Genomic DNA, 27,895 nt, shown 5'->3' with positions numbered 1-27,895 from the left:
TGCCACTCCTCTGCTTGACCGAGCTGGATGGCCTGCTCAAGGGCCTGGTCTCTCGTACATGCCCAGAATATGTGAGACAGAGTCTGGCCAATCATGCTTCTAAGGAGTCTTCTGGCTGTATTCTTCCAAGACAGACTGATGAGTTCTTGTACAGTCTACAGTCTTTCACTATCTGCCCTCCACACCGTAGTTCAAATGCATTGACTCTTCTTCAGTTTTCCTGTGCAATGTCCAAATTTCCTGTGCAATGTCCAACTAGCACATGCGTGTGAGGCAACTGAAAACACCTTGGCTGCCCTTTGAGACTAGCTAAGGGTCCTTTGGATTTCTTTCCCAAAGCATCCCCCTTCAATAAACTCATTCTTTCTGTTCAAACCTTTTCTCTCTGACTCTGACCTGAATTTTGTGCCTCACCTGAAGTCTTTCTTGGGAGCAGGTCAAGAACCAGAGTGGAGAGGCTTGGAACTCAGAGCACCAGCCCAGTAACAATTACAGTAAAACTTAAGAAGGAGAGGAAAATGAAAGATAACATCCGGGCTTGGATCCAAGTGACATCCTTGCTGGGCCACCCTTTGAAGAGGGCTAGCTGGCAGGTTGGGCCATGGTTTAACTTCCTGACTGGTGCTGCCGGGAGCACTAAGAGTGGATCCAAGCAAGAAGAAACCCACTGGGTAGAGTCACTGTACACCCCCCTACTGTGGCTCTGACACCCCAACACAGCCACCAGTCAAGTCACTGAAGTTACAATCCATCCCCGGGATTGGTCTCAGAGTCAGGGGTGTACGGACAGTCATCAACCACAGTGAAGGTGGCCTCTCCTACACAGCAGCCTCACGGTGTACCTCCCTGTATCTCTCTCCCCTGACACACACACACACACGCACGCACACACACACACACACACACACACACACACGCACACGCGCGCGCACACGGCCCGGATCTCTGGCTGGCACACACCCGGCAGCAGCAGGCTGCGGAGGCCGGGGCAGGCAGGGCACGGTGGGGCGGCGGCCCTGCTGGGGACTCTGTCCGAGCCAGGGCGGTGGCTCCAGCCCGGAGGGAGGGCGACGTGGAGCGGCCACGTGGAGCGGCCCGGGGGGAGGGCCCGGCGGCGGGGAGCCGAGACGCGGGCGGCGGCGCAGCAGCCTCCGGTGACCACGAAGCCAGCCCCCCAGCTCAGCAGCGACGCCGCAGCAGGTGGGTCGGAGCCCCATCTGGGTGGGCGGGCCGGGGAGGAGGGGGTGGCCTGGAGGGAGGGGCGGGCACGGGCTGCAAGATGCTAGGGACCTCGGGGTGGGGTGGGGGGTGGGGCTCCAAGCGCATCACAACCAGGCGCCGCGGGGGGGGGGGGGATGCAGGGGATGCGCTGCGGCCTCCCGGCTTGGGGTCCCGTGCTCAAAGCTGCACCCGGTGGCGCCTTGGCCTGGGGCTTGGTGCCTCTACCTCTGGGTAGCTCTTGGAAACAGCTTCTCTGTGGGAGCAGGCAGAGGAAGGGGCTGGAAAGCGACGCTGCCCCCACCCCCGCCCAGCTCTCAGGCCGGGTTGGGTGACGGGTGTCATCGTGCCCCAGGCATGTTTTCCAACCACCTCTGAGAGGAGGCTGCCCCTAGTCACTCGCTCCTTTGACAGGTGGAGTGGCCCAGGGTTGGGGCGGGGGAAGAGGCTGACCTGGCTGTCACCCAGGAGTGGGACTCCCGTGGCTGCAGAGCCACCGCCACCCCCCTTGTCCAGGGTGGGCTGGAGTCACGGGGTGCCAGATGGGTTACAGGAAAGGGGCTGAACCCGGTCAAAAGACGGACTTCCTCAACCTTGAACCTGAGCCAGAGGGGGAAACAAGCCCCCCCTGGTCTCTGGGAAACACAGAAGAAGCAGAGAACGACAGGCCGCTGTTGGACAGGGGTGCCAGGGAAGAAAGGCTGCCCCCGGTGGGACAGTGCACAAGACAACCTCATTGTCCCTGCAACATCCTAAAACCTCTGGGAGGCTCAGGAAGGATGGGCTGCGAGGCCAACTCTCAACCCCTCCAAGGAGGGAGGATGGAGCCCCAAGGAAGCTCTCCAAGCTCGGAGACATCAGATAGTGCTGGGAAAGGGGTTCCATCAGCAGTCCGACCAGAAGGCTGGGCCTCTTGAAGAAATCCAAAGCCAGAGAGTCCCTGGGCACATGAGTGGGCGCGTGTGTCCATGACTTGATCACAATCATTGGGGCGCTCAGTCTACATGAACAGTCGCAGTGACTTTCATGTGGTCACTGATGCCCATTATAGTTATAGGAACTGTTTCGGAACCTGTTTATGTGGCAGGTAGAAGTGCAGGAGCTAGGAGTCTCCCGGGTGCGTGTGTCCACATGAGTAGCACACTTGATAGCTAACCAAAAGGTTAGGGGTTCAAGTGCACCCCGAGACACCTCAACACAGACTGGAGATCAATTCTGAGAAATATCAACAAAACAGTCTTTGAAACCCATAGGGAGTCCAGTTCTCCTCTGACATATGTGGGCTGGCATCAACACGGCGACCGCTGGTTTTTCGGCTCAGTTATGCCTTTATTTCTGTTACTTACAAATACTTCTGTAAATGCTGAGAAAGGTGTAAGTGTGAACAGATCGCATCATCCCCACTCCCGTCAGCTGACTTTCTTTAAACAATGGAGGTGGGCTACCAGTACTAAAAATGGCGCCGTGGGAAGCATGACTGAAAGGAGTATTATTTAAAAGACATTAAAAGCCCACAAGCAAGTCCATCTACGACCTGATTGCACAATGGTTCAATGGCAGACCACCAACTGAAAGGTCTGCAGCTGGGACAGGCCCAGCAGCCCCACGAGAGAGGAGACCTGGCGCTCTGTCCCCAGAGAGCGTTTTCCACTCTGCTGTGTAGGGTCCCTGTGAATCAGGATTCAACAGAGCACCACAGCAGTCCGGTATTAGCCCATATGACCGATACCAATCTATAAAATCCTCTTCAGACTCACAAAACACATGCATTGACAGGGAGATCACAGGCCCAGTGGGTGGGAAGTCTTGTGAATCCAGTGGTGTTGTAAGCATCTCAGTGGTGTCAGGGGTCTCCATATGGAATCTCCAGCACCCAGGACTGCATCAGGGTAGGTCCATGTGGCTTCTCCAGCTCCAGGGCCTTGAGTGCCATCTGCCTTGTAGAGCATCTCCAAGGGGGTGAGAAGAGAAAGAGAGCATCTCCCGCCTCCAAGGAGGAAGACAGGAGTTCCCAGAATCCTTAGGAGAAGGCCATGCCCACACAGAGGCCTCACTGGCTATGACCCGATTGACAGACTAGACTCCACCCCCTCACTCTTAATCCTCTCAAGTCCCAAATTGACACTAGATTATGTAACTACCACAGTACTTATAAACACCCAAAGCAAGGGCAACTGAGACTAGTGACTGTCTTAGTGGTGCAAGAAGTAATTCACTATCCATTTGCTCTAACTCTGTGAGGTAAATATTACCTCTGTGATGCAGATCATGTAACTGAAGTGTAGTGAAGATCATTGACTTGCCCAAGTTCACAGGGACAGTCAATGGTGGCTGGGATTTGGACCCAGGTCTGGCTAGTTCCAAAGCTCTGTTCTCTGCTTAATACAAACACTGAATGTGAGGGATGGACAAGACCGGGAAGAGGAGAATGACAGTAATTTTCATGGGACAGAGTTCAAGGCCAAGAACATAATTTTCAAGGACAAGTGCAAAACCGAGGAAGACTGTCAAGACGATACCAGTGGAGCATTATACCATGTAAGAAGTCCCTCTGAAAGCCAGGCCTATGATAGGATGGGCATTCCTCTGTTATGGCCCTAACAAGCCATCTTAAAACCTAATGGCTCAAAAAACAACAACAACCACAAAAAAACAAAACACCCCAACTCCCCAATAAACCTAATGGCTCCCACACAGGGATGGCCCTTGAAGACTCTGCTCCTGCCCCTTGCCCATTGGTGACTGAATTCCTTGTCTTTTTGTTGTTGCGCTGTTCTTTCTAGAGTCCAGAGCTTAGAGCTTGATCAGAACAATTGTCTACAAAGTTCCCCCCAATCAGTCGATTTCTTCTTTAATAGAGTCTTTTCAAGGACACACGTTTAATTTTTTTTGAGGTCCCATTTATCTACTTTTTGTTTTTTTTTTAGCTATCATGTAAACTTTATTTTAAATACTTTTGAGTTGCTTGCATGAAGGGAGGCGGGAGCAGTGTTTGGAATCTAACACATAAATAAACCACGCCCAAGGGGGGGGGCCTCCGAAACTGTACATACACGGCGCAACAATTTCCTGGGGAGGGTGTTGGAGGGGGCTCTGTCCCGCGGCTGCCCCAGCTGTGCGACCGGTCCTGTGTGCTGTTGGGCTCTCTGCTCAGCATGGTGGGGAGCCCCGGGGGGAACCGGCTGGGGGGGCCGCCCGGGTACTCGCAGAGCTCAACCATTTATCTACTTTGTATTCAGATGTCTTTGGTCTGTTTCTTCCTAACTTCTTAGGTTGGGACTTCCATGTACTAATTTTTAGCCTTTAAATATAAGGCTTTATGTCTACAGACTTTCTCTTTAGTACTGCTTTAGCTATACATCCCATTTTGAGATCTATTTGCCAAATACCATGCCATTTTCACCACTCATCTGTCAGTTTGCCATACTGTGAGGGTTTAGCGTGTGGCCGCGATATTGGAAGCTATGCTACCAATATTTCAAAAACCAGTGGAGTCATCCATTTTGGATAAGTTTCAGTAGTGCATGCAGACTAACAGAAACTAGGAAGAAGGGAGCGAGAGGCTCCTTCTGAAGCTCTAGCCACCAAGCCCTTATGAATAGCAGCAGAACATTTACCTGATGTAAATGATGAGCCCTTCCGGTTGGAAGGCACTCAAAATGTGGTTGGGAAAGAGCTATGTCCTCAAAGCCAAGTCAACCTTAAAGTCAACCTTAAAGAGGTGGAGAAACAAAGAGCCTCAGAAGCTTTGCAGGGTGGTGGGGCATGGGTCAAAAGGAGGAGGGGTAGCTGCAAGTATCCATTAATAATAAAAATATGGGGTGCAAATTATGAATCTTGGACACTCCGAGTTATAAAAAATGAAATAGAATACTTAAAGCTGGAAGTCTTGGGCATTAGCGAGCTGAAATGGACTGGTATGGGCAATTTTTAATCAGGAAATCATATGGTTTACTACACCGGGAGTGACAGATTGAAGAGGAATGGTGACTACTCATAATCAAAAGAATACTTCAAGATATATCCTGATAGCCAACTCTGTCAGTGACAGGATAATATCCATATGCCTATAAGGAAGATGACTTAATACAATTATTATTCAAATTTACAAACCAACCACTAAAGTCAGTGATGGAATTGAAGCCTTCTCTCAACTTCTTATAAGACCAAAGACTTCTACAACTGCCCTTTTTCAACAACCTAGATGGCAATTAATCATGTGAGTCTCAAAATAAATAGATAAAAATTTTAAAAAACAAACATGTGAACCTTGACAGATGGAATACACAGATGGAAAACTCCATTTGTGGAAAGAAGTGATGGAAAAAATTCAATATCATCAGTTAAAAGAAGCCCAGGGATCCTCTGCGTAACAGATCAATTGCTTATATGCAAGTTCAAGTTGAAGCTAGATAAAATTAAATTAAAACAAGTTTATGAGCACCTATATATGACCTTGAGTATATCTCACCTGAGTTTAGAGACCATATCAAGAATAGATTTGATGGACTGGCCAAGTATAATGACCAAGCTCAATTGTCATGGTGCTGAGTCTGACTTAGTGACCCTGTGTAGGGGTCCTAGGTTGTAAATACTTACAGGAGCAGAGAGCCTCTTCTTTCCTCTGCAGAACAGTGGGTGAGTTTGAACTGAAGACCGTGCGGTTAGCCATCCACACTTATCTGACCTCACTGCTAGGGCTCCTTCCAACAAAGATCTGAGGAGCTGGAAGGGCATCAAGAACATCAGACACGACAAACGCATAAGGTCACTGAAAAGCCCAAAAGAAAGAAGAGACCAAACTGGATGTCAGAAGAGACCAAAACTTATTCTTAAATATAGAGAAGCTAAAATAATGGAAGAAAGGATGAAGTTAGAACAGGTCATTTCAAAAGGTAGCTCAAAAATACAAAACAAAGTGTTCTGTTACAGTGGGCAGAGACCTGGAATCAGATAAGCAGACGGGAGGAGCATCCTGGGCATACCTCAAGCTGAAGGAACTGAAGGACCAATTCAAGCCTTGAGTTACAAGATTAAACGAGTCTATGGGCAAAATATTGAATGATTCAGGAAGCGCTGGAAAAATAAAGAAAGTAAGGATGCGTGGGGTCAGTGTACCAAAACGAATAGTCGGTGTTTAACCATTTTAGGGGGTAGGATATGACTAAAAATCAATGCCCTCGAAGGAAGCAATCAAAACTTCCCAGAGGCTTTTGTGGAAAAGAGGACTCCGGGATTTGATGGAAACCAACCGAAATGTGCCAACCCACTGATGCAGCACTGGACGCACTCTCTCATCGGTGCCAAGAAATTTGGAAGTCAGAAACCTGGGCACCCAGTTGGAGAAGATCCCTATTTGTGCCCATTCAAAAAATCAAAAAATGATGATCCAATAGAACGTGAAAATTTTCACACAACATCAACAATATCATTAATATCACCTGCAAGTAAATTTGCTGAGGACAATTACAAAGTGCCTGCAGCAGTCCATCCACCGGGAGCTGCTTAAAATTCAAGCCAGTTTCAAGAGAAGATCTAGAACGAGGGCCATCAACGCTGGCTTTAGGTGGATGTTGCCTGAGAGCAGAGAATGCCAGGAAAATAGTTCCTTGTGATGTACTGACTATGCAAAGGTATTCGACTGTGCAGACGGTAACAAACTATGGGTAACATTCAGAAGATGGGTTCCAGAACACTTCCTGTGCTGATGTGGAACTGTGCGGGAGACGACGAGGTCTCCTTACAGACAGCACAAAGCCGTAACGAGGGGGTTAAGATCAGGGGAGGTGTGCACAGCATCACATGCTTTCACTGTACTCGTTCAGCTGCGTGCTGAGCAAGGATCTGAGAGGCTGAGCTAGTTGAAGTCCAATGCAGCGTCAGGACTGTAGGAAGACGAGTGAACTAGCTGAGATAAGGCAGATGCACAGCCTTGCTGGCTGAAAGCCAAGGGGACTTGAGGCATTTGCTGATGCGATCAAAGACTATAGCCCTCAGTGGGAATCACACCTCAGTGCAGAAAAAGGGGGGAAAAAAGAAAAAGAATCTCACAATTGGATGCTAAGGAGAGAAAATCTTAAACGTTTTCAGAAGCGAATTTTACTTGATTAATAACCAACAATGGTAGTGGCCTCAGCCAAGAAATCAAATGACATACTTCATTGTGCACATCATTGCAAAATACCTCTTTAAAGACATCTAAAGCAAAGCTTTCACTTTGAGGACAAAGGTGACTGTAACCAAAGGCAGGGTGTTTTCAATTGCCTCAGCCTCTTGCGAAACCTGAGCAATGCACACCATAGACCAACAAGTACCGTATATACTTGTGTATAAGCCGAGGTGTTTAGCATATTTTTAATTGCAGTTTTTGTGGTAAAATTGGGCGCCTCGGCTGATATTCGGGTCGGCTTGTACCAAGTGTTTGAAATATGGCGCTGAGGGAATATTGACTGTACCATAGACTTTTTCAAAACAATGAACACATCGATCTTGGAACATTCTACAGCCAGAATGCTCCTTAGAAGTGCGGAGGCCAGACATACCTCGGTCTTGTCGTCAGGAGGCACTGAGAGAAAGCAGTCGTGCTCGGTGAAGTCCAGGGTGATCAGAAGAGAAGCAGATCCTCAAGGAGCTGGATTGACACAGTCGCTGCAACACTTGGCTTCCACATAACAGTTGGGAGGCTGGCTCAGGTCTGGGCAGTGTTTGTTCTCTGTGCGGAGATCACGAAGCGTCAGGCCCTGACTTGAGGGCCTTGAACAACAATAATCCAATTCAACGTAGTTTGTACATTTCCATTACGGTTTTCCTCTTTGAGCTATAGGCTAATCAGCGTATTTAATAATTTTCAAACATGAGAGTTTAAAAATATCATTTTTGTTGATGTCTAATATCATTGTTTTCATCTAACAGAGCTTGAAACTGATCCTATCCGCTATGGTTCACTACCTGTCGGCTTTTATAACTGCTCCATGTGTGCTGAGAACAATATATTACTAAGCAGCTGGGACAATAGCAATATTTCCTCCTCACGCATTCGAACCCTGGTGTACTTCCGATATCTCTGCTGATATTAAAAAATCACTTGTCAGCATAATTACTCTGCGTTTTAGATGATTTTATCTTCTCTTTCTGGCTGCTTTTAATATCTTCCCTTTTTCTGGGTTCCCAAGGAGTAAGTCGAGGTGTTCCTTCTTGATTGCCTCATCTCTCTGGAATTGTTGGGGCTCGGGGTTGAACTATTGGTGTGTTGCAGCGTAATGAACATCTCAGCTGTGCTTTAAGTGTGCTTCTCTCCAGTGTTCTGTTTCCTCCTAAATCATCCATGTTGCTTAGCCTTTGTCTTATACTTTTTGATATTGTCGCCGACAGGACTGCATTCTGGATAAATGCATTCAGATTTATTTTCAACTCATTAATTTCACGCTGAGGAGCCGGGGTGGCATCGTGGCTACACATTGGGCAGCTAACAGTGAATTCAGCAGTTCGAAACCACTAGCCACTCCTCAGGAGAAAGAAAAGGCTTTCTACTCCTGTAATAACTTAGTCCCAGAGACCCAGAGGGGCAGTTCTACCTGCCCTATCAGGTAGCTTTGAGTGAGAATTGACGTCACAGCCATACGTGTTTGGTTTTGTTTTAATTTCACACTGGTTGTGTTTAACCTATTTAAGTCACTCATTGCATTTTTAAAAAATCAATCTTTTTAAGAACTATTCTTTCTAAGAACTATTTTTGCTTCTTCAAATCTTCTTGGTCATTTTTATACTGGTGGTAGTTACATAATCTGGTGTCAACTTGTGGAGGGGTGGAGTCTAGCATCAATCAGTTTGCAGCTTGGTGACCTCACTTGGAGGTGCTAAGGAGATAAATAGCTCGCCGGAGACGGGACACTCACACACACCCTGTGAGACATTCCTGTTGGCCGGCCACATGGAGACAACCTGATGGCAGCCAGAGCCTCAAAGCTGAAGGAACCATGTGGAGACCCCTGCCAGTGCTGAGATGCTAAAATCACCACTGGATCCACAAGACTTGCCACCCACTAGCCTGTGATCATCCTGCATTCAGCATCATTGCATGTGTTTCATGAGTCTAAGGACGAATTTATGGACTAGTATTGGATATATGGGCTAATATTGGACTTATGGACTTGATCTAGATTGGACTGGGATGTTTTCTTAATGTATAATTACTCTTTATATAAAGCTCTTTCCTATACACGTGAGTGTCTCTGGATTTGTTTCTCTAGTCTACCCGAACTAACACACACTTGTGCTAGTTCTATTACAGAAGCACACCAAGACAGACTTACTTTATATGTTGGGCTGCTAACTGCAAGGTCAGCAGTTCAAAACCACCAGCTGCTCCATGAGAGAGACCTGAGGCTTTCCACCCCTGGAAAGAGTTACAGTCTTGGAAACCTGCAAAGGCAGTCTACCCTGTTCTATAGGGTCGCTCTTAGATGAAATCAATAGACGGCAGTGCGTTTTTTGGAGTGATCAGTCTAATGCCTTCCGCCCCCACTCTTGTTTTGCTTGGCACCCTATTGTCTCACAGCCTATTCCGTCCTTGGTTGCTATGACTGTGGCCACTCTGAGTGCATGTTCCATGGGACTAGTCTATGAGGCCATGGTGAAAGTTGTTTTCCCAAAGAGAATGCAACATTCCCGCGTGGAGTAGGGAACCAGTGGAGAGGTCTGGGGGGCTGGCCCCAGTCCCAAATACTAAGTAGACGCCTCCCCTCCCCACAGAAGAATTTATTTCAAAGGACCACATTGATTCTGCAGCTCCGGGAGAGGGACACATTTGATCGGAGCACACGGGAGCAGATGAAGTGGGAGGAGGAGAGAGTGGAGCACATCCTGGCCCACCAGGCCTTGAGGACGATGACCCCAATTAAAGCAGCCAGTCCACAGAGAGGACCACATGGCCAGCCCACTAGGAGACATGACGCCCCTCACTGACCCATGGCCCTGCGGGGACAGCACCAGAAACACAGTGTGGGAAGTGCACCCGACCTGATCCCACCACACCAAGGCAAAGCACTGGGGGAGTGCATTGGAACAGCAAGGGAATGGAGCGGCAAGGTCCCCAGGGTGGACTTTGGGGCCAGGGCGTGGTGCCCCAACAGACTGGACTGGAAAACACTCCTAAAGGCCAACAAGTGATCCTTGAACTAACTCCAGTGACCTTGAGGCACTATCAACTAGGGACTGCTTCAAATCACATGAACGGCTTTCGGGTTTCTAAACCATGTAACTTAAAAAGGCAAAAACCAACCCATGGCCACTGAGTCGATTCCGACTATAGTGAGCCTGTGGGACAGGGCAGAAGGGCCTGTGGATTTCCAAGGCTATGCATCGTTACAGGCGCCAACAGCCTCTCTTTCCCCTGTCCGAGCCACATAGGCAGCGTCGCTTTAGGGCTCAAACTCCACCTGAGAGAAATCTTGTTCCAGATTCCCGGGGAAGCCTTTTCCCTCCCTCTATCCAGCATCAGGATTCAAGATAGGCAAAGATGCTTTGCTGATCTTCTTCCTGGGAATTTTATTTTTTGTTCATTCTTGTATCGAAGGGATAGCTGTTTGGCACCCCAGCCGTATCTACAAACCCCACTCACCATGGCCCGGTATGAGGGTTCCAGACTGTAAATCTTTATAGGCGCACATAGCCTCACCTCCCTCCAGTGGAGTACCTGGTGGGTTTGAACCACTGACCTTGGGTTAGCAGTCAAAAGTCTGCCCCATGGTTCTCCTTTCAGCTTCATATAGGGAATTTCTTCTTATTTTCCCAGGACCCCAAGGTCAGCAGTTCAAAACCACCCCCCACTCTTCGGGAGAAAGATGAGGCATTCTACACCCATAAGAACGTACAGTCTAGGAAACACACAAGTGCAGGATAAGTCTGAATGGACTCCATGGTAGAAAGTTTGAGTCAGCTCAAGGGGCTTCAGGATTGCTCGAGGGAGAAGCTATGACTAGGAGATGCCAGTGCTGCCAAACAAGCGTAGGACCTGACCGGCGTCACAGACAGAGGCATTTCTTGTTGCAGGACCTTAGAAGGCAGGTGGCTCGGGCTGGGGGGCTGGAGAGGGGACAGCAGCAGTGGAAAAGGACAAGGGAACTCCAGGGGAGAAAGCAAGCAGAGAAGGGGATTGTGTATTTTGACCATGCCCTTCAGTAGCAAGATGGGGAGTAACTGGCTCAGAGAATGCCTTAGGGGGGATCTTTATAACTCAGAGAGGAGCCCTCCTGGCATAGTGGCTACACATCAGTCTGTGATCGGCAAGGTTAGCAGTTCAAAACCACCAGCCATTCTGCGGGAGAGAGATAGGCTTTCCATCCAGTAAAATCCACAGGGGCGGTTCTACCCTGCCCTATCAGGCTACTATGGGTCAGCACCCACTCAATGGGGAAGGTCAAGGGTCCTTCACCAGCCTTCAGTACGGATTACAAACGAATGTAAAGAAAACCAAAACCCTCATCACGGGACCAATATTCTGGTAACATCATGGTGAGTGGAGCAAAAACTGGATCTGTCAAGGATTTCACCGCGCTTGAGTCCACAATCCATGGTCAGGAAAGCAGCAGTCGAGCCATCAAAGGACACACTGTCCTGGGTAAACCCACTGCCCGAGCCCTCGCGGCAGTGCGGCAAACAAGGATGTCACTTTGCGGACTAAGGTGCGCCTGACCCAGGTCGTGGTGATTTCCATCGCCTCACTTGCATGTGCCATTTGGAAGTAAGGAAGACTGAAGAAGAATTAGTGGATTTGAATTACGGGAAGGGTAAAGAACACTGAACGTACCAGGGACAGACAAAAGAACAAACAAATCTGTCTTGGAAGAAGTACAGCCAGAACGCTTAGAGGCAAGGATGGTGAAACTTGGTCTCCCGAACTCTGGACATGTTATCAGGAGAGGGATAGGATTGGTAAAGAAGAGGGGCCGCGACAATGAGAAGCCCCTCAACAACGGGGTCAAATAAAGCAATTGTGAGGAGGGTGTCAGACGGGTGGTGCATCCTTCTGTCGGACAAAGGGCCACTGTGAGCCAGACCCACGTGACAGCACCTCACAACCACCAATTTCTCAGCCCGCGTTTTTTCCCTTCCAATCATTTTTGTGCGGGTGACTCCTCCCCTGAGCTAGAGTCCTGTCTCCTGGGCTGCAGGGTGGACGTAGGGAGAGGGAGGTACTTCTGTCTAACCCAACTTCTTATGGCAGGTACCCCTTTCCCCGGCTGACCCCTGAACTCTGTTCCCGGAAGGATGTTCCCTTCCATGATGGGTGTGTCTGTCCTGCTGCTGCTGCTACCATCCCTGGGCCTGACTGCTCCCAAGGATGGGGCCACAAGGTAGGGGTGACAGGGCAGGGCAGGCTGGTGCAGAGGCTCCCCAAATCTGAGGGTGGACTGAGCCCCTCGGGAGGCATACCCCTCATTTCTGTCTCCCGCCTGAGCCTCTTGCCTTGTGCTGGTCCAAGGGTCCTGCCTGCAGGGCACTCAGGACATGTTCGCTGGTGTCATGTGGAAGGAGGGAGCTGGGATCCAGGAAGGCTCGGGGTTGGCGCTGGTGCTGGCACTAGCAGGGAAAGGCTGCCATCCTCCTTGGTCCGTTATGGTGGGAACTCCCGAGAAACAGCTCATTTTATTCATCCTGTCGCAGGACCTTTCTCAAGGGTCTTAGTTATGATACTATACACTGGTGGTGCATCGTGATGCCTACTCCATGCGTGCACTGGGGTGGGCGGCCTGGGAGATGGAGGGACAGCTGTTGCTAGCACCCACTCCTAGGGAAAGCAGCTCTGAGTGATTCCGGCAACTAGGTACTGGCACCTTAAAAACATCTGAACTGGCACCTTAAAAACGATAGAGACCCTAAGCAGGTTAAACCCCCAGGCCCACACAGGTGCCCTTGGCTGGAGAGGGCAAAGCCAACTTGTCCTTGTTCTGGAGTAAACCTGGTCTGGTTGGAACATGGACGGAGCTGCTGGACTCAGCCTGAGTAGAAGGCTCTTCAATGGCCCCTGGGGTCCTGCCCCCACCCAACTGCTTTCTTGAGACCCCCAACTGGTGTCCGCTAGGAGTGGCCTCGGCTGGGCTCTATCTACACAGATTTGAGTTTTCACTTAAAATTCGAGTCAGGCAGCTACAAAAACAGAGAGGAAGGGTCTTCTTCTGACGGGACCAGAAGGGCTGCCTTCTCGCCCCCCGGTTTCTGGGCAGTTGGAGGAGAAACCTCTGGGGTGGACGGGCAACGCTGGGCCCTGCTGCAAGGCTGTTTCCTAGCTGGGCCCCTTGCCTCCCTCTGCAGGCTCCGGTCTGAGGATGGCACACTGCAGCTGCAGCAGCCCCTGCCCAACCCCTTCCTGCCCGGCCAGGAGCAGCTTGGGTGAGTGAGTAGGCTGGGCTGGGGGCCGGGCCTGGGGCTGTGGAAGGTTCTCTCCTGGGCTGATTCCCCACCTTCTGACAGACTCCTGCGGAGCTACCTCAAGGGACTAGAGAGGATGGAAGAGGAGCCGGAACACATGAGCCGGGAGCAGGGTAAGAGGCTGGGTGGAGGCCGGGCGGCCGGGCTGGGGGCTGCCCTGTGAGCAGCCGGCTGACCCAGTGTCTCCTCCTCAGTTCTCCTCTACCTCTTTGCCCTCCACGACTTCGACCAGAGTGGACAGCTGGATGGTCTGGAGTTGTTGTCCATGTTGGCAGCAGCCCTGGGCCCCGGAGCCTGGGACTCCCTGTCTGCCAACCCCGTAAGTTCAGCTGAATGAGGGAGGGGCCCTGAGCCCCACAAGGAAGCCTGCTCCTTGGGGTCTTGGTCTTTGCCAACCAAGTCTGTATCGGGGAGCCTCCTGCCCCGGGGAGGCACACGGGCGTGGGGCAGGAGTCCGGGGAACATTCCCGGTCACTGTGGAAGTGTGCTCCCACAGGCAATCCTGGTGGTGGACAAGGTGCTGGAGACCCAGGATCTGAATGGGGATGGGCTCGTGACTCCTGCGGAGCTCATCAACTTCCCTGGCCAGACCCCCAAAGAGCCCCTTGCCCCTGTGCCCCAGGAGCCCCTACCGCCTAAAAGTCCACTAGGACAGGAAATGCCCGAGGCCACGGGTCTCACAGAAGCTGGGGAAGAGGCAGATGGCAGGAGGGAGCCTTTGGAAGCTGTACAGGAGGCCAGGGGGCCAGCCGAGGTGGAAGTAGATGCCCCAGGACCCAGAGGGGAGGCTGGGGACCTTGCAGAGGCCAGGGATACCGCAGAGGCAACTGAGGAACTTCCGGAGGAAGCTGCAGAGTCTCAGGATGCCCCTCCGGAGTCTGAGGCCCACACCATCCAGCTGGAGAACGACGAGATCTAACCCTGACATCAGTCTCAAGTGGAGCCAAGGGCAGAGGATGGGCAGGGATGAGGGCCGCCCGCTGTCCCCTCCTGGGCCCAGCAGGTGGCGGGTCTTCCTGTGCAGCTCAACTTTTCAGGCCCAAACAGCTAATAAAGATTGGGAAGAATGTACCCCCCAGTGCCATCTGTCCACCTTTCCGGCCTGCCCAGATGCCACAGGAACAGACAGGCCTGTCATGGGGGCAAGAATGGGCCTTTCCCAGCGTTCCTGGAGGCTGGTGATGCTAAGACCCAGCAAAGTCCATGGAGCCAGGCCCCGGCCAGCTGCAGATAAGCAGACCACCCGCAGGATGAGAAGCTGGAGTCTGTGCCTGGCTGACACTTGTGCCTGGCTGACAATCTCTTGTGCCCACACCGCACTGCCCTCCTGCTCCTGGGGGCAGAGCTCCTCCTGAGGTGGGAAGTCTCCTAAAGGGCGGGCCCTGCACCTGCACCCCCTCATACGCCTAGCTGTCATTTCTGGAGAGACGGGCGTGGGAGGTAGCATTCGATTTCATTCTCACAACCATTCTTCCAGCCAGGTAGCATGGCTCGGGGTCCCATCTGACAGACGGATGGCTGAGTGAAGGGACTTCCCCACTTCCCTCCAAACCCAACCCACTGCCACTGAGGTGGTCCGGAGGACTTCCAAGGCTGCGACCTGTGCTGTGGAAGCAGGCCGCCTTATCATTCCCCGGCAGAGCGGCTGGGGGTTGCCACCAACCTCCCAGGCAGCGCCCAAGATTTAACCCATGGCGACACCAGGGGCTCCCTGCCCACTTACCTAATCCGGTGGCAAATGTGACTCCAGCTCTTTCTGACTCCAGGGGCCACACTCTTTGCCATGTGACATGGACCACTCACCAGGTTGGGGAGGGGCGGGGAGTATGGAACACCCAGTCTGCCCTCCTGCTGGATGGCTCTCTGAGGGCTCCTGACACGCTGTCTGCGGGTCACAGTGGTGGCTGTAGCCCAGCCTGTCCTAACTACAAGGCAGAGCTTTCTGGGGAGATATTTTTAGGGCTGTGAAGGTCCCACCAAACCACAGAGTTGGCTCCCCGCCCACAGGCCTGTGACTTTTGGCTCAGCCATGTGGCCTCCTGGCTCCCCAGGTCCAGGGAGTGGAGTCTCCAGCCCAGCCCAGACCCCCCCTGCCCCCACCGCTGAGGACTTGTGGGGCCTCTGGTCTCTGCAGGGCGTGCTGGGTGCAGTGGGGAAGGAAGAGAGAGGGAGACGACTGCAGTGTCGGGGCCCCAGGAGCATCCTGCCAGACGGGTCCGGACAACAAGAAGGACAAAGAGATGGCAGAGGGGGCTGGCTCTGGGGGAGGAGATTTATTTGCTCAGGGGCTCTTGAGGGAGACTCCAGGGGCATAGGACCCAGGCAGTGACCTCGCCCCAACCTGCATCTCCATGGGGGCAGGGCAGCCCCGGTGCCAGCCTCCAGGGGGTGGGCCCATCCACCTGGCACAGGGCGCTCACACGATGCCATCGAAGCCTTGCAGGCCACACTTCTTGCCAGCCACTTGGCAGCCAAACCTCAGCGCCTCCTGTACGCTCTTCCCTAGAGGGAGGAGGGGGACGGGGCTGGGCCAACCTGGGCTGCGGGCAGAGGTGAGGCCCAGCCTGTGCCCTCCTGCAGGGATACTCACCCTGGGAGAGGCTGAAGATGACAGAAGCATTGAAGGTATCTCCAGCCCCCAGTGTGTCCACCACCCGGGGTGGGGAGAAGGCGTCCGAGTGAACCAGCCGTCCATCGGGGCCCAGGGCGTCGGCACCCTCTTCAGCCCAGGCACAGATGAGCGTGGCCCTGCAAGCCCTTCTGCTCAGCTGGAGTCAGCACCCTGCTCCCCAGACCCAGACCCACCCCTAGGGTCCAGGTAGCCAGGGTCCCTCCCTTCTGGGTCCCCCACCCTCCCCCCAGCTCACCCTTTCCTCGTACGGCTGTACAGGCCCCTGAGTGCATCTGCTGCTGACTGGAACCCCAAGTGCTTGGCCACATCTTTGCTGACAAATACCTGTGGGTGGTGGGATGGGGACTGATGGTAATCCCTCACTCGGTCCAGCTCCATCCCTCACCAGCAGTGGCCTGGTGTTCCCCTAAAATTGGCACTCCCCCAACATGGCCAGGAATCCCAGCAAGCACCTCGCTATCACACAGGAATGCATTTAAAGCAACAGTGTGCAGTGTCCGCAGTACCCCCAGAACACAGCCGCAGGGATGGTGGTGCCGAGGCCCTGGGCTCCTTGCTTCCGAGGGTGCTGCACCCAGCAGCAAGTGCGCCCGACCGCTCACAGAAGGCGGGAGGGTCAAGTCCACCCAGAAGTGCCTCAGGAGAAAGGCCAGGTGATCTAGTTCCCCAAAGGGCTACTAGCAACCGTGTGGCAGTGAGTTCCATGGGGGACCCATCGCTAGGCGGTTACTCGGTCTTGTCCTAAGGTCAGTGAGTTCCCTTGAGCACCAGGTTAAACTGGGCCTGCTTTAAAAACAACAACAACAACAAAAAAACCAAACCCCAAACTCGCTGCAATCGAGTTGAGGCCAACTCATAGTGACCCTACAGGACTTTCTGTGCCAGGGGGCCACTCCAGCCAACCAGGCATCTGCATTTCTGAGTGTAGAGCCAGGGTGGGGAAGATGGGCTGGTGGCCTGGTCTCCAACTAGTTTGAGCTCTGGGGCTGGGGTCCTCTCACAGAGGTACACTCACTTACATTCCCTCCCCCAAACCAAACTTTGGAACCATCCTTGCTGACTCAGGACCCTGCAGGGCAGGGTAGAACTGCCCTGCCCTGTGGATTTCCCACACCATAACTCTTCACAGGAGTAGAAAGCCCCCATGAGTGGCTGGTGGTTTTGAACCGCTGACCTTGTGGTTAGCAACCCAACTTGTAATCACTACGCGACCAGGGCTCCAGCATTTATATCCTAGCTCTTCCCAAATGTACCTTATGTAAGTTCCCTTCCCACCTGCCCCTCGCCTTCTAGGGGATATTATCACTGGAGAACAATGCATATTCAGACAGGATAGGCCCCAGACTCTGGCTCTCTCTCCCTCCTGAACCCATTTGGGATAGACAAATTCTACTTCCGGGCCACTGCGAAGGCCAGACCAGGAGCCCTGAGCTGAAGTCTGCCTCTTTACTTTACCTTGACCTTCCAGCACCACCCAGCCAGGAGGTACCATTGCAAAGAGCAGGTAGGCAGGACAAGAGAACTCTTCCAAAACCAAACTCACTGCCACCCAGTCATTGTGAACCTATAAGATGGGGTAGAACTGCCCCTGTGGGTTTCCGAGACCAGAACTCTTTATGAATGCGGAAAGCCTCATCTTTCTCCTGTGGAGCGGCTGGTGGTTCCTAGATACTGGCCTTGGGATACACAGTCCAGCGTGTAACCCATTACACTCACCACATCTCCATAGCCAAACAGCTGGAAGATCTCCTCTCGGGGCTTCTCCACCTCCACGGACACCCGGACCTTCTGCTCGGGAGGCTGCCCGGCATTGTGGTGGTCTATCCGCTGCAGCATCTTCACCTGTTCAGATGCATTCCGGCCCTGGGGAAGCACACGGCTGAGGGCCAGCCCAGCGTGGCAGGCCTAGCTCGCCCACTCCTCCCTCAACTGGAGGAGGGAGGGGGCTGGAGAAGATGGGCTAGAACTCCCCCACAAGTCACAAAATTCTAGACCTTAGACACCTGATGGACCAGCATTCTTGTTCGACCATGAGGAGACTAAAGAATAAGAGACGCTTTCCTCAGAGCTACTCCCACGTAAACTCCAAAATGCCTCTTCGAGAAGTAAGGTCCTAGGACCCTGGATTTGGAAGCTAGGCCAGGCCCCTCATTCCTGCTCCCCAGGTTACTGGCAGTGGTGGGGCAGCCAGTCACCCAACAAGCACAGGATGTGACCTAAACCCAGTGGGGCCTGGGTGCATCCTGTGGTGTGACCCTGGCCAATCTCTCTGGGCCTCGCCTGAAAACATGAGGGAGGATGGAGAGGGGCTGAGGGAGGTTGGCCTCAATTCTCTCTAAGGTGCTTCCTGGCTCAAAGAAACAGAAGTAGGAGGTGGAAGAGTGAGTGGGGCTGGCAGTTTGTGCCACTGGAAAGAGAACGGGCCAGGGCTTACCTCAATGTGGATCCACTTGAACCGAGTCAGATCCACCTTCTCAAAGTCCTCAGCAGACACATCCGGCAGGTTCCTGGGCCACAAGATGGAGAACACAGAGGAGCGTGGTGCAGTCAGCCAGGGACAGACTCTCTTACTGGGCAGCTTAGGCACCTCTACCTGGCGCCGCCTGCAGCACGGCAGGAAGCTAGAGCCATGGCAGAGGGGGCTCGGGCTCAGCTCCGGGCAAGGTCGAGTCCTAGGCTAAAGCCCCAACCACTCGCAGCCCCACTCAGCCTTGGTCAGCCAGACTGGCTCCAAACCCACTCAGCCTCCAAACCCTGGAGGGCAATCAGGTAGGCGCCCCTCCTGCCAGGCAGATGATCCTGTGGTTCAGAGTGTGAGATAAACTCAGACACACCAAGCGTCAAAGGCTTGGGGTTCTCCATGCCTTGGAAACGGCATCTCCCAGAATTCTTACACACATACTCACACTCAGACACACACACACACACACACACACACACACACAGCAGTTAGCATCTCTGTAAACGATCAGGACCATGGTTCTGTGGACTGACCCTACTTGCTTAGGACATTGCTGAGTTGACAGCACCCACAGCTGGTAGACCAGTGGTTCTCAACTTTCCTAGGGTCACAACCCTTTCATATAGTTCCTCATGTTGTGGTGACCCCCCCAACCGTAAAATTATTGTCCTTGCTACTTCATCACTGTCATTTTGCTACAGTCAACCCCTGTGAAAGGGTCAATTGACTCCCAAAGGGGTCATGACCCACAGGTTGAGAACCACTGTGGTAGACTGTGTTGAAACCCAGAGGTCAAGGTAGGCCGGTGAGGATGGGCTCATTTGGTTGAGGCAGGGAATCCTGGGAAAAGGTCTCCCTGGAACCTCCCTTTGGGTCAGTGTCTTTCCCACTTAATCTCTGTGGCCCAGTCCCATCCAGCTGCCTCGCTGTGTGACCTGGACCATTCTGAGGGAAATTGGGCTGAACTTGCCGGCCTCATGTGCCTACTGGTGAAGGGGATGCAAGGCGTGTGCACACACGTGGAGTGAGGATGGAGCCGATAGGGATTTCCCCTCAGATCCCCCCTCTCTCTCACTTCCTGCGAACATCCTTGGTGCGTCCTTGGTCAAGGTCGCTTAATGAGCAGGTGACTAGGACGGTCCTGTCTGAAGTGGGACAGATGGCGCCCAGAGGCTGCAGGTCACAAAGCTTGTCCTGCGCTGACCACCCTTCTCTTTGGGTCTGGTGTCATGCCAGGTAGCAGGGGCAGCCTAGACCCCGGCGCGCTGTGCGTGGGCCCTTCCAGTCCAAACATGGTCCCTGGCACATATGAGGGGGCTTCTGAGGTGGGGTGAGGTCAGTCTAGGCCCACAGGGCCTCTCACTCTGAGTAGGGACTCTGAAAGACTCCCCTCCCACATCGGACAGCCCTCCTCTGCAGACGCAAGATGCCTCTTCCTCATCCTGCAGCAACAGCTGCAGTGTGTGCAGTGTTGGGTCAGGCTTCACGGTCCTGGAGTTCCAGCAAGGCTCGTCTTTGAGTCCCTAGGGCCCACTTCCTGGGCACCACGCTGCAGGCCAGCAGTTCTGGGGCTGACCCTGGGGATGCCCGTGACCCCCCAGCCCTCGAGGTGGCTTGACTTCCCTGCCCTGCCTCTCGGTTGGTCCTGAGCAGTTTCCCCCTGCCCAGAGGGATGACATCACACATCAGATTCCATACACTGAACAAGGCTAAGTTACCAGGCAGAGCAATCGCCGTCGGTGCCCGCCCCGCCCACCCAACCCCTATGATTCTCCCGATTGACAATTCAAAAATCACTCCACGCTTTGGCACGGGGTCAATTTCCGGTGGAGGAAGCAAGACTGCACCAGGATGGGCAGTCAGGCCTGCCCTGGGATGAGGTGAGGGGGTGGGCGAGTGAGCTGATTGGTGGGCGGTGGCAGGAGGAGGCGGGGCCTTACGTGTCGTAGAGCACAATGGTACGGGAGCCATTGGAGCTGTTGACGATGCAGCAAGAGCAGGGGGTGTCCCCACTGCGCTGCCAGGCCACCTGAGACACGTCCACGCCCCGCCGCCTGAAGTCGGCCACCAGGAAGCTTGGGTGGGCGCCCGAGTCAGGGAAAGGGCAAGGAGACACAGGTTAGACCTCTTGCTGGCCTGGAGAGAGGGCATTGGAGACCTGGGGACCTCCCAGAGCAGAGGCTCCTCCTGTTCTTGGAGAGTAGTGAGGGCGGCGGCGGTAGTGGCGGCGGCGGCAGCTGGCAAGGTGCAGACAGGTGTACAAACCTGTAGGCATGTAGGATGGTGCGGCTGCCACTGGCCTCGTTGATGATGACCGTGGAGATGGGGATGGAGCCTGTGGTCTGAGAGACCGTGTAGCGCAGGTCCACGGAGTAGCGGCGGAGGTCCTCGAGGACAAAGCTGCCAGAGGGGAGGGGGCCGCAGGAGGGCCAGTGCAACAAGGGTGCTGGGGGCTTCAGGGCAGCGGGCAGGGTAATGAGGGGTTCTGAGAAGTGGGGTGCAAACAGAGGACTATGGAGGGGGACTTAGAAGTCACAGCCCTGTGTGGAAGGGCGACAGGCTGGGGGTGGGGGGGGGGAGAGGCAGAGGGACAGCCTGGAGCTTGGGGAACCACACCCCAAGGGACAGTCTCTCAACATCCAGCTGAATAGCCAAGGCCAAGCTCTGCCCTCCCTGCTGACTCAAGGTAGGGGGTGGGCCCGGGGCCTGAGCCCTGTGCCCTGAGAATCAAGCAGATAGGGGCGCTGCCGCCCGTGTGCAAGGCTCAGGCAGAATTAATCATTATTCACTAGAGCGATACTTTGGCCCCTAGCTGCCCTCTGCATGCTCACCCCCTGTACCCACCTCTGAGGTCCCTTCCAGGCCCATGGTTGGGGCTCTTTCCACTCCTGCTCAGCCTTCATATGCCTACATCCCCCCTCTCCTATCCCAGCAAAGCTAGCTGTCCAGGGCCTCACTGGCTCCAGGTGCCTGGTGCCCCTCCATCCGGACCTGGTCTTTCCCAGAATCCCCTGCAGTCAGAGGGAACCTGGGGGCCATCCCTTTGCAAAGACTTCCAGAGCAAGGCGGCCAGTGCCCCTCGTCCCCACCCTCTCTGGAGAGAGGCAGTCTGTGTGCCCAGCAGGCGGCCTCACTGCAGCTGTATTTCACTGCTAAGGACCCCAAAGCTGGGCGATGCAGGCTGTGCTGAGGTGACGGGTGAGGACTTGCATGCTGTCCTACACCTCAGGGACCCTTAAAGGGGCCAACCTAGAGCTCTGGTTCCACCGGGGTGGAGGGTGGGGGTGGTGTGTTTCGCAATGCTCACTGAAAATTGGAACAGAAGTTCAGCCCCACCTCCAACTTTCTGAAGCCCGCTCCGGTGTGATCTGACCTGCCAGAAAACTTTTGTACCTGAGTGGCTGACGCTCAGTAGGTGCTGTTTAAAGGGCCTGCTGGACAACTGGGGAACATCTCGGGTGGGCCGCCTGGCAGCAGGAGGGTTATACAAAGGGGGGGGGGTTCACCCACCGGCCAGAAACCACAGGCCTGCCGACCAAGTACCCAGACTCCAGTCCTGTTCCAACCACCCACGTGGAGCTAGGTCCTGAGGCGGGAGCTTGGCTTGGGCCCCGGTGCTGGGGCAGCCCCCTCCAACTGGAGTTCAAAGGGCTGTGCTTCACAGACCAGCAAGCTGGCAGCCTGCCCCTGTGCCCACAGTGGGCAAAGTGTGGGCCTCACCTCTCGATAAGTGCTTGCTGAGTCAGCAGCACCAGAGGTCAAAGGGCTCCTGGTCCTTACCGCAGCCATCATGGAGAAAGCGCGTGGACGCTTCTGGGGGCTGTGGCCTCCATGGCCAGTGAGCTGGCAGCCGAGCTCCCTGGCCCGGCTTTAGCATGTGGCTTTGGGGTGTCCTGGCTGGGCACTCTTGCGACTCCAGGGAACAGCCAGCCCTACCCCCTCCTCTGGGAGGTGAACTGTGGGCAGGTTCCTAGCAGAGGGACTGAGCGAGCGGCAGGTAGGGGTAGGCAGGCATGTCCCTAACTGCCACCTGCCTCGCACATAGCCGGGTAAGGGGCTGAGAAAGAACAGAGTCAAAGCCAGCTGGCAAAGTCTGCAGCAAGCGGGCAAGCAAGCAGGCAGGTGGGCCGTCCGAGCAGGCTCCAAGGCAGCCAAGGAGCTGGCTGTGGACATGAAATCTTCCCAGGGCCCCTTAGCACCTGAAAGGCTGGCGAGGGTCTGGGACCCCAGGCCTCCACTTCTCCTCCCCACACCCACTGCTTCTAGTGGCCACAAACCCCTCCCCAGGGTGAAGCTGCTGCCTGCCCGCCAGCTGACCCCCCAGGCTTTCTCCCCGACTCACTTGGCAACGTGACCAGGGGCTAGCGAGCCCATGAAGGCGCAAGGGGCCCCCAGCAGAGAGAGAACGGTGCAGGAGTTGGACGCGTTGCCTCCACGCTGCCATCGCTGCGACAGACACCTGCAAGTACAGCAGGGTCACTGGTCCTAACAATGTGTAAAGCTGAGCCACCCCCCTCAGAAGGCAGCTCTCCTAGATGGGGCAGCTGGGGCTCAGAGAAGGGGACTGGCCCAGGCCAGGCCCAGGCTGGCCTCACCAGCCCCTGCTGAGTTCAAGCTCATGGTGGTCACTTGGCATCTTTCCACTTTTTTGTAACAATCAGGAAGCTCCACATCGATGGCTAAACAGAATCAGTTTATATAGATTCTCTCCCCCCCTCCTCAGCTGCTTCCACTCAGCTGTACAGACAGCCTCCTCCTACAGCTGCTCCGAGGCCCTCAGAGATGACAGGCTTCTTCCAAGAGGCGTCAAATGCACCACCCAGTCTCAGCATAAGAGAGTTGACAGCAGACATCCCTGCAGACTCAAGCAAAGACAACTAGGGAGCAAACCTGGAAACTGGGATCCTCTGACAGCAGTTCTCAACCTGGGGGTTGCGACCCCTTTGGGGGTCAAACGACCCTTTCACAGGGGTTGCCTAAGACTATATTTCCAATGGTCTTAAAAACGAACCCACCACTCCTTTATCTGTCTCCAGGTGGGCCCGCCCCCATGCAGACAAGCTCACCTACGGGGTCACCACCACATGAGGAACTGTATTCAAGGGGTGGGGCATGAGAAAGGTGGAGAACCACTGCCCTAAGACAAGGAGCGCTGGTGGCTGTGGGTGAGGCGTCAGGCTGCTAACCACAAGGTCTTCCGTAGGTAGTTCAAACCCACCAGCTGCTCTGAGGGAGGAAGATGAGGCTGTCTTTCCCATAAAGATGTACAAGTCTCAGAAACCCTGCGGAGAGCTATTATGAGGGGCATTGATTTAAAGGCACAGTGGGCTTGGTTTTCTAGCTTTTAAGAAGCCAGGGGTAACTTCTAAGGTGTCAAAAGTTGAAAAAGACTTATTGGGTGGAACCAGATTTCCTCCATCTTGCTGGAAAATCTAAGGAAGAGGAAAGGAGGCTGAGATACACTGGGAAGGATACATCATTATCTTTGACAACAACAAAGTAACACAAACTAGTAACAGCACCAACGCAGTCCAAGCTCTGTGACCTTTTCTCTGAGAGAGAGAAACACTGTGTTGTTTCTATGGCGCAGTGGTTACATGTTGGGCTGCCATTTGAAACCAACTACTCAACCAGGGTTACGGTCTCTGCATCTCTCTCCTCTCTCTGAGTTAGAATCCACTCGATGGCCCTGAGTGAGTTCCAAAAAGCAGCCCTGTGGCAACTTCCAATCAGAGAAACAAGTACCAGAGAACCACTAACCCTAGGAAGTGGCCAAGAGTTTTCCAGTCTATGTGCCCATCGGCCTTCACCCTCGGGGCTCTTGGGAAAGGGGGAGCGCCTTGGGAAGAAAGCAGGCTGGCGGTTTTCAAGCTGAGCGTCTTTGGAGGCATTTTCCAGGTAAAGAAGGAGAGAGGCCCCTAGAGACACCCCGCTTGCTTAAGACCACACCAGCAGCCAATGGCGGTGCTGATCTCAGCGCCCGGGGTCTTCTGACTTCCAAACCAGGGTAGAGACTCTGCCATTTCTGAACGATGGCAGTGAAGTGGGGCTTTGAGGCTTCCCGGCAAGGGCAGGAAACTTTCCATGTCGCAGATACCCAACTTCTGGTGCAGGAAAACCACCTGGAGAGGCGTTCCAGAGGACTCCTCTCAGCCTGGACTCTGGGAGGCGGGGGCCACTCCTGAGGACCCTTTGAGGCCCCAACTGACCCTTGGGAGCAGGTGGGGCTGACATGCTAAGTTCTCACCCTCTGTCTGAGGCCGGTCTCCCAGTAGCAAGAGGGTCCCCACGCAGGCTTTCCCATCTGGGCACTGGGCTGGGTGTGATGAGATTATGTCAGAGAGGCTGGCAGAGCTTGCTCTGCATCCCCCTGGCTAGGAGGGGCATGGAGGGCAGTGCCCATTTGGGGAGGGTCTCCTAGAGAGGCATCTGACTTACTAACCATCTTCACAAATGACCTCCAACCAGGTGGGAGCCTGCAGGACCTCCTTATCCTAACCTCTAACTGACTAAGCTCAAAGGGGATGAGATTTCAGCTCTAATTTCTTGGACAGAGCCATGCTGGCTCTTCCTCTGGGTCCCATGTCCCTGAGAGAGCCGGTGGCCCTGGAAATTCCACTGGCTTCCTGGGAGTTGATCTAAGCTCTCCTAATGTCCCGGGGCTGGACTGACCTCCTAGGTGGGGTCATCCCACACAGAGGCACATCGTCGTGCCCGCCTCCTTGCTGTCCCTGCTGCCCTGGCAAGGCGCCCCTAAGGTCTGGCAAACAAAGTTGCCCAAAACAAAGGGTCAACTCCGGGAGCCAGGCCCAGGAGTTAGGGGAACAGGGAGTCCAGAGATGGCAGAGGGCTGGAGCACTGGACTGGGGTCAGCCTCCGAGGAAAGATGAGATCATTTTGGACAGCACTGCCTTTCTGTGACTCTTTAGCCTTCTCCGGGGTAAAAAGAGGATTCTAGTGAGCCTTATACACTTGCATGATATTCTGAGGGACATATGTGACAGTGAACATGGCAGAGCTTTGTGGGTTCTTAATAGCCAGAAAGGCCAATGACTCCCTGTTCAGTTAGTCTCTCAGCTTTAGACACTGTGTGTCTTGTCAGAGCTCAATCTTGAACGGACAGCCAAGGAGCAGTTCTTCTCAGCATCCTTAGTGCTACACTGTAGCAGAGGGACGCCACCTGGAAGCATCCCCACGCCACAGGCAGCCCTTTAAAGTGTAACAGCGTGGCTCTTACCGAGAGTAACTATTCTCTCATTCCTTTCACACTGCCATCTAGTGCTTCTGACTCATGCCCACCCTACAGGATACGGTAGAATTGCCCCTGTGGGTTTCTGAGGCTGTAACTCTTTATGGGAGTAGAAAGCTTCATCTCTCTCCCTCGGAGCAGCTGATGGTCTCAAACTGCTGACCTTGTAGTTTGTAGCTCAATGTGCAACCACTGTGCCACCGGGGCTCCGTAAGTGTAATTATAAGCACCAACAAATGACCCTTCAACTTCTACCAGACAACTGAGAAGTACACTGGCCACCAGGTTGTTTGTTTGCCACTATGAGAATCACTGACCTCTGTACAAAAGACTCATCGGAAACTTTAGAAGTTAGCATCAGAGGAATGTCTGCTGTCCCTCATGAACCAGCCCTATCGATAACCCACTAGCCCACTGTCATCGAGTGGGTTCCAACTCATCATGGCTCTCCAAAGAGCTTCTGAGACTTTGTAAATCGACTCATCTTTCTCCTGCAGAGTGGATGGTGGGGCTGAACCACTGACCTTACAGTTAGCAGTCTCATACGTAGCCGGAATCACCACCCCAGAAAGCCTCCCGTTCCACCAGCAAGCCCTGAGCAATCACCAAAGCTCCAATACTATGGTTTTAAATGTTTGCGTAGTTACGCATTGGGCTGCTAATCTCAAGGTTAGCAGTTCGAAACCACCAGCCAGTTTCTTGGGAGAAAGATTTGGCTTTCTGCTCCTACAGAGTTACAGTCTGGGAAACCCAGGTTTTACAGGGTGGTTATGAGTCAGCATGAGCTTGATGGCAGTGAGTGAGTGAGTGAGTGAGTGAGTGAGTGAGTGAGTATTGTGAGAGACCTCAAATCACTTTTAGATACAGGCAGTATAGATAAGTGATAGACATATGATGAATTACATTCATTTAGTATTACATAGCTATCATGAACTAGAATTAAGTGTTGGTGAGAGGCAAGCACACAAAGCTTGACATTCACAACAAACTGACCCTGTGCCTTCCTAGCTGTGTCTCTGGATTAATCACACCTCTCAGCGTCTCTTCTGGTTTAGCAGGAAAATGTAGACAATGATGCCTGGCATAGACCCAGAGTTGAAAGGAGAATTGGCTAGCACCACGTTCTCAAAAGTCTTTTCCTTATTAAAAACCTTAATTATTTCCTCTTCCTCCCTCGGAGAACATGTGCTCCTGGAGACACGAACTCGGGGCTGCAGTGGCCCCTGGGCTCTCCTAGGGGCCCGGGCGCCCCTACCTGCTGTCCGAGTCCTCCTCCGGGTACTTGTCCACTACATTGATGATGTCCAGCACCACTAGCCCCACGCACAGGATCTGCTTCTCTCCCATGAGGCTCCTCCCGGGCTCTGACTCTTATCCCGAACAGTGAGCCTGCTCCGCGCCGGAGCTCCTCTTCCAAGCTTGAGGGGGTGCGATGCCGAGGGGTGCAGGGAATGTGGCCTGCGTCTTGCTCCGGACGCCCACCAGTCCAAAGTCTAGGGACGCCGACACCACGCCCCTCCAAGTCTTGTTTCGCAAACTCCCTTTAGCAGGTAACTCGGACTTGCAGATGGCCACGCCCCGCTTCTCAGTCTCAGCCCGTTTCCCGTCACAGCGGACTCCGGGCCAATGCAAACCTCTCTAAAGCGCAGCCAGGCAATCTCATTAATGCAAACGGAAAGTGCGATAGAAAATCACCATTTGGCCCGCCCTCTTCTGCTCTCTTGGCTCTGACTGGGGACCCGCGGGGCTTACCGCCTCACAGTGGCAACTCTGTCTCCCTCCGTAGGTGAAGCCAGGCCTGGTGCCTTTGCAGGTCCCCGCCCACCCGATCTCAGCCAAAGCCACGCCCCCACGCGGCGCCAATCCCAGCCTATTTTAGCCAAAGCCACGCCTCCACCCCAAAGGG

At 53.7% G+C, this 27,895-nt stretch overlaps 2 protein-coding genes across 4 annotated transcripts; one reads left to right on the top strand and one right to left on the bottom strand.

Moving 5' to 3' along the window:
• Nucleotides 1–926: 926 nt before the first annotated feature.
• On the top strand, nucleotides 927–14,718 carry CGREF1 (cell growth regulator with EF-hand domain 1). Its single transcript, XM_075535326.1, has 6 exons — nucleotides 927–1,200; nucleotides 12,443–12,572; nucleotides 13,531–13,608; nucleotides 13,690–13,760; nucleotides 13,842–13,966; nucleotides 14,144–14,718. The coding sequence occupies exons 2-6, from the start codon at nucleotides 12,487–12,489 to the stop codon at nucleotides 14,564–14,566; spliced, it is 783 nt and encodes a 260-aa protein (XP_075391441.1). The 5' UTR covers nucleotides 927–1,200; nucleotides 12,443–12,486; the 3' UTR covers nucleotides 14,567–14,718.
• A 1,187-nt stretch (nucleotides 14,719–15,905) lies between these two features.
• KHK (ketohexokinase) lies at nucleotides 15,906–27,795 on the bottom strand. 3 transcript variants are annotated; one of them, XM_075535681.1, is made up of 8 exons: nucleotides 27,245–27,795; nucleotides 23,083–23,199; nucleotides 21,006–21,140; nucleotides 18,714–18,786; nucleotides 17,996–18,142; nucleotides 16,515–16,603; nucleotides 16,238–16,395; nucleotides 15,906–16,149 (listed from the first exon to the last, which is right to left on the bottom strand). In XM_075535681.1, exons 1-8 carry the CDS (start codon nucleotides 27,334–27,336, stop codon nucleotides 16,064–16,066), a joined length of 897 nt encoding a protein of 298 aa, XP_075391796.1. In that variant the 5' UTR covers nucleotides 27,337–27,795; the 3' UTR covers nucleotides 15,906–16,063. The 3 variants fall into 3 exon arrangements, with proteins under 3 accessions (XP_075391796.1, XP_075391797.1, XP_075391798.1); XM_075535682.1 differs by lacking the exon at nucleotides 21,006–21,140 and adding an exon at nucleotides 20,681–20,815; XM_075535683.1 differs by lacking the exon at nucleotides 21,006–21,140.
• Nucleotides 27,796–27,895: the final 100 nt, after the last annotated feature.

Source organism: Tenrec ecaudatus, chromosome 17, assembly GCF_050624435.1.
Source record: "Tenrec ecaudatus isolate mTenEca1 chromosome 17, mTenEca1.hap1, whole genome shotgun sequence".
NCBI classification, from domain to species: domain Eukaryota; kingdom Metazoa; phylum Chordata; class Mammalia; order Afrosoricida; family Tenrecidae; genus Tenrec; species Tenrec ecaudatus.
The sequence above is the reverse complement of the archived record's forward strand: the minus strand, read 5'-3'. Positions and strand labels throughout refer to the sequence as shown.